Genomic DNA, 6,000 nt, shown 5'->3' on the forward strand with positions numbered 1-6,000 from the left:
TGAGTCATATCTTGGCCCTTCTTAGGCATCCGTCCAACCCGAGTGCCTCGTTATTCCAGTTCCTCAGACTAAAGATGAGCTGCTTGAACGCAGCTGACCTAGTGCTGCCCCACTTGTGTTCAGGTCAGAGTTCTTCCGGCCCTACCGAGGTGCAGAGAACAGCAAACCTCGCTTGGTTGTCTCTCTTACTTTGGGTTTTGCTGAACCAGGTGAATGCAAGACTTGAAGCAGAACGCACCTAATGGGACCAGCTCTGCCTGTAACCTTATATTAGAGTTGGTTTATGCACCTGCTCCCCTTTTCAGAGTTTCCTCCTAAATATTTGCAAGTAAACATCAAAAGCTTTTGGAGACCCACTTGGCTCTGAGTCTCACAGGAAAAATTCTCTCATTCATTTATTGCCTGTTGAAGTCATTTCTTGGGGGTTACTGCTGCAGAAAATCCAACCACGATTAATTTGGTGTTTCAACCAGATGAGAGTGACGGAAGAGATGCCAGGCAGATGGGTGTGCCGGTGGCCCCCATGGCACTGGAGTGCTCACAGCCTCCTGACTGGTGTGTCCCCCTCTAACGCTCAGTGGTCCTGATAACAGCCTCAGGGTCTGAAGGCTTTTCCCACCAGTACCAACTGGCAAACACTACTGTGTTTTCTTTAGAGATGTAGATGAGGTGTGGTCCACTCCTAGGACCACCTTGACATTGTTGTATGATAATATTTCAGCTGTTGGTGTTTCCTTGAGCTTCTCCAGTGCTGTTGCTCTTTGCTCCTTTCTTTCAGTGGTGAGTGGTAGCTCTCACCTTTAGTTCTGGGGGCTTAAACTGCTGACAGGATTTGGGGAGATTTGGGCAGGATTTGCAGTATGGAAGACTGGGCAATGAATGTTCCTGTGGTTGCTTCTGGGCTAACATCCATTGCCATGTTACCTGTACTGGCGTCAGGTAGTTCAATGTCTCTGGCAGGCCTGTTTCCCAAACATGCTCATGTAGGTGACAAAATCTAGTTTGCAATGGGTAACATAAGTCATTGCAGCTGGCAGTTGGGTTTTCTTAATAGAGCAACAGGTCTATTGGATTCTAGTTCCTTGGGCTCACCCTTCGCTAAAGATCAGTACAGACAGATGGAGACCAAGAGAGACCACTGAAGTTGAACCTGCTGGCATTTTCAGTAGGGTTTCTCTCTGTAAGTCTTTCCTGGAAGTGGCTTCTGGACTGGCAAATGCCACACGTTCAGAAATACCTCCATGTGCAAATATTGATTGCCTCCTTAATAAAGGTGATTTAGGAATGATGTGGGTGTACTCTAAAGGATGGTCCAGCTAGGCCTGTTCAAAAAGGTGTGTGTGGGGGGAAAGTGCCATAGGATGCAGAAGGAAAAGGAGTATCTAAAATCCATTGCAGTGCTTAGTTTGGATCAAATTACTGATCACATAGCCCATGTAGATCTTCGGATACCTCAGAAGTGAATAGGCCAGATACATGGTCCTCTGGTTAGGAAAGCTGGGTAAGCTGTGAAGCCTCAGCTCTACTCCCATCTTGGCTCCTGGCTTTTTGTTGTTGCTTTGCTTTCGGAGTTTCAGTTTAGGGACTCTGGGATGGATATCATGCAAAAATTGTCATCTACTCAGTATCTGGTGGACCTCATTGAATTCTTCTAACTTTCAGCCCTGAGCTAAAGGGGCAAAATCATTGCTATTACACTGCGCAAGGCAGTAGCGAGGAGAATGGCAGCAAGTTATCCTAATCTCATGATGCCTTCTCCTCCGCTCTAGAATGCGTGAACTCCTGAAAACAGCAGATCCAAAGGCAAGGTTGCCAGTTTGTGAAAGCCAGCTTCCTTAAGCGAGGGTATTTGCTTGTGTCCCTTTGCAGAAGTCATGTAATTTCTGGCATGCTATTTCAGACCTCCCAGCCTTCCTAAATAATACAGCTCTGGAACATGTTGCAAAAATACAACAGCTGTGGATGAAACCTTTCTTAAGTTTATATGAGAAGAAAAGATTTGCTGCTACTGATCTTAATGCAACAGCTCTCCGCTCCGCAGCCTGCAGCTACCTGCTCTGACAATGCCGCGTCAGAGCAGCGTCAAGTTGTTTTTCTGTTATGCTAATGGCGCTCGCTGAAGTGACTGCTGAGTAAAGGAAAACACAGGGTAAAATTAGGAATCACTTCAAGTGACTTGGATTAAGATCAGGTTTGAGAGCACGTTCTGATTCACCGTGCACCGGAGTTCACGTGGAGGCAGAAGAGCGCTTCAGGTCCTGCAGCGTCTGCGCGGACGGAGGAGCATCAGCGTCAGGCTGGAGGGTGGCCGCTGATGCTGTTGGACCCGGCCACGTCGGTCCCGCTGCTCACATGAGATTGTTGGGTGCAGACTGCTAACCCCGGTGCCCCCTTCCGCGGTGTTGCGAAGGGGAGGAGAACAGGGCCAAGGCTCGCTCAATATACAAGTAGGAATTTTGCAGAGCGTTCCCAGCAACCGGGATTTCACTTTTGATACCGCGTACTGGATTTTCCAGATGGACTAGACCCTGACTTCTGGATGGGCTGAGAAATGAAATGCAAAGCCCACCCCGTTGCCGTGTCTGCTGGCTGAGCTCCGGGTTGAGCGCTGAGCCCGTTATCTCGTGACACTGCTTGCCTCGGGCTCAGCCTGCACTGTGCCTTCCTCCCGCAGAGCTTCAAACCAGATCAAAACCTTGGCTTTCTGGCAAAGTTGAATACCCATGTGCAAGCATCCCCTCCGCTAGGGACTGCCCAGGCACGTAACAAAAGGTGATTCCCACCCGAGCTGCCTGTGCTCTGGCCTGACCTAGAGTGGGAGGGTAGCAAAGCACAGCAATTTGTTAGCAGAGAGAGGACTTGGGACCATGTCTCCCGTGCCTGTTCAGTGCTTTCGTCTCTTGGACCGTTTCTCTGTGCACGCAACTGGTTGAGTGATGACGGGAAGCCAGGCTAAAATGATGCTGATCTTAAGATAATACAGCCTTAATTTGCCAATGGGCTGGGCTAAGAGCAAACGCATGAGTGCTGCCCCGGTTGAGCTGAAGGACCGTCATGTCACAAGCCCTGGGACGTGGCCACTTTGAACGGCAGAAGAAACGCAAGCAAAGCCAGGTCCTCTCCTCTGCCTGGTCCCCAGGGACATGGCCTCGGTCGCTTTGTGCTCTTGGCAGAGCAATTCTTTCCCTGTTGGCATCCAGCTTCCTTTTTTGGAAAAAAGGAGGACGCGGCTGCTCTTCCCCTTGGATTTTGTGCCTGTTGCACAATCCGATTCGGATAGGAATTTGTCTCTCGGGCTTTACCCTTCGCTAAACTTGCGGAATTAAGTTACTCTTCTTTCCTGTTTCACTAGAGCTGTATTCAGTCAATTCCCACGATCGTTTTACCCGTTCTTCTGCTTTCCTTCAACTGCGAAGCTTAAAACTCCAATTTGAAAGTTGTTTTAATTGTTTGGTCTAGGCTGTAATTCCATGGTCTGCAGCCTTAATGACTTGCCTCCTGACAAAAGCACATGAAACGCAGCTACTCTACTTGTGGGGTTTTATCTGTCAAAAAATCTGTGTCTCTGTCTCCTTGAAAGCACTCAAGGGATGTTGTCTCCATAAAATACTGGTTTTCTGTGAGTGGCTCAGCGTGAAATGGAAGCTGCTGAGTTATGTATGTATGCGATGCAGATGCTCTGAATTGAGGAAGGGGCTCATTTGCTTTATTCTTTTTATTCCCACTTCAGCATAAAAGAGAGAGAAGACTTTAGGGAAATTGATATGTGAGAGGAACAATCCCAGAAAGGCAGTCTGAGGAAAGCGTGTTTTCTGTGTTTGGAAGAAGGCGTGGAAGGAGAGGGAATAGATAATCCCATTTCCTTTGGTGATTTATCTGGCTAAGCCCAGCAGATGGGACTTGCTTTTTACTCTTTTGTTCTCCATTGCTATGTTTTGTCCAGCTAGGAACTGACTTTGTTGCTCATAAGTCTTAAGTATTCTACCCTGTGAATTATAGTAATGGTGTGGGTTTTTTTTGTTTTTGAGGGGGTTTTTTTGTTTGTTTTTTCCCCTGGAGGGGGAGTATGTATGACAGATAGTAGTCTTCCATCTGGGGGCATTGACCTTACCTGCATTTCCAGGAGTCCTTGAGCCTCGTAGGAATGAAATGCGTTCTCCAGGAACTACTTTCCTGATGTTAGCAGTAGATCTCAGTGTGTTTAACTGAAACACTAGGAATTAAAAGGACCGAGGTTTCTGGCAAAGTGCTGGAACAGCTAGGCACAAAATGCCAGGTTGCTAATGGGAAACCGATGGCTTTCTACAAGGCTGCATAGCCTTTATGGCATGGCACGTTTGGTTGAAAGCAGAATTTTTCGTTAGCTTTTTGTGCAGTGCCTGGCGTAGCGTTTCCAGCTGTTCAGCAGAAATTCAGTAGGGTGCACAGGACAGGTGAGTATATTATGCTGCCCCTACCCTGCGTGGTTTTCAGCGTTATTAACCCAGACTGAACCCTAGTCTGAGAATCTCAAGGTTTCAGTACAATTTGTATGTGCACAAGTTTTTGTTCCTGCATGCAGGCTGCAGCTGGACCTTAAGGTAGAGTTGTTCAGATGCTGCAGGAGAGGCTGCTCCTTGTCGTGTGCCTAACTTGGAGGGTTCCCAGGAGACATTCTTCTCATGGGGCTTCCTTTCTGCTTCTGCGATTCAAAGACCTACGTTCTCAAAATAGGGACTCAAGCTTCTGGAGCTTTTCCAAATTTTTGAAAAACGTACTGGTGTTTACTACTTACTCCAACCTTTCGTATGCTTCTGTGTTCAAAATCCTATGTATCATTTATACTCAATAGATAACTTGTAAGTACTCAAACATTCAATACCGGTAATGACTGCAGGCTGACAGATCCGTTATGTTCTCAGCAGTAGCACATGCACAGGCTTAGACAACATAATTAAATGATCTGCAGTTCCCAGTAAGTAGAAGATACGTGATATGAGGATCTTCTGAATACCGCCAAAATCTCTTTCATGCTGTCATAAAAGCAGGGGGAATTTCAACTTTTCTAGTTAGTGGCAGTGCTTGGAAAACATGCAGCAAATGCTAAGACCATAGTAGTGAGGCTGGGTAAAAAGGATAGTGAAGCTAATATACACAGTTTGGTGTAGTTTAAATTACTTCAGATGGCTTTTGCAGCATTGCTAGCAATCTATTCAGTCCTGTGGCAGTTAAAATCCCTGATCAGAGATGTAGTGTACTGGTTGAAATACCTACACCCAGGTATTTCAAGGGGATCTAGCTGGCCTCTTGCTGCCCCTCACTTCTGAAGATGACATTTGGGCTCCTTAGTCACATAGAAGGTTATTGGCAACCTTGAATTTCTTCTAAAAGGGTTGTGGTCAGTCCACCATCAGGTCTGTAAAACTGCTGTTTTGCAAATTAGCATTGATTCAACCTAAATGGGTTGCAGATGACTGTATCCCTCCCAAGGGTGTCAAGAGATGTGTGGTTCCAGTAAGTTATGTTATTATCCATCAATAAAATGGGCTGATTTTAGGTGAAAACTGTTGCTCATTCTCAATGGGTTCTCTGGTCCTTCTTCTCTAGATGAGCTGAAGGCGCCCCTGGAAGAATATGTCAATAAACGATACCCGGGACTTGTGAAGGTGGTACGCAACCAGAAGAGGGAAGGCCTTATCCGAGCTCGTATCGAAGGCTGGAAAGCTGCCACTGGCCAGATCACTGGATTCTTTGATGCCCATGTGGAGTTCACTGCTGGCTGGTAGGTTGCTGAACCTCGAGGTGTCATCATGTTGTTAGAGTATGTGTGAGAAACACGGACTAGTCCAAAATTTTGTAAGGAGATCTCTGGAAACAAGTCCACTGGATTAGTAATCCTACCTTTCTTCTGTACCAGATTGCCCCCAGTGAGATATGGTGGCACGATACAAGGAAAATCTTTCCTTGCCCTTCTTCTCTGTAATCATTCTGCTCCCTCCTTTTATGCACACCCCCCCCCCC

General features: G+C 46.8%; 1 protein-coding gene across 1 annotated transcript in view; it reads left to right on the forward strand.

The window, feature by feature from the left end:
• GALNT17 (polypeptide N-acetylgalactosaminyltransferase 17) overlaps positions 1-6,000 on the forward strand; it is a 210,379-nt gene that overhangs the window by 81,165 nt on the left and 123,214 nt on the right. Inside the window, exon 4 of the mRNA XM_026063703.1 lies at positions 5,587-5,761. Within this exon, the coding sequence (XP_025919488.1) occupies positions 5,587-5,761 (175 nt within the window). The remainder of the gene's footprint in view (positions 1-5,586; positions 5,762-6,000) is intronic.

The sequence above is a fragment of the Apteryx rowi genome, unplaced genomic scaffold (genome assembly GCF_003343035.1).
Source record: "Apteryx rowi isolate R43461 unplaced genomic scaffold, aptRow1 scaffold_20, whole genome shotgun sequence".
NCBI lineage: Eukaryota > Metazoa > Chordata > Aves > Apterygiformes > Apterygidae > Apteryx > Apteryx rowi.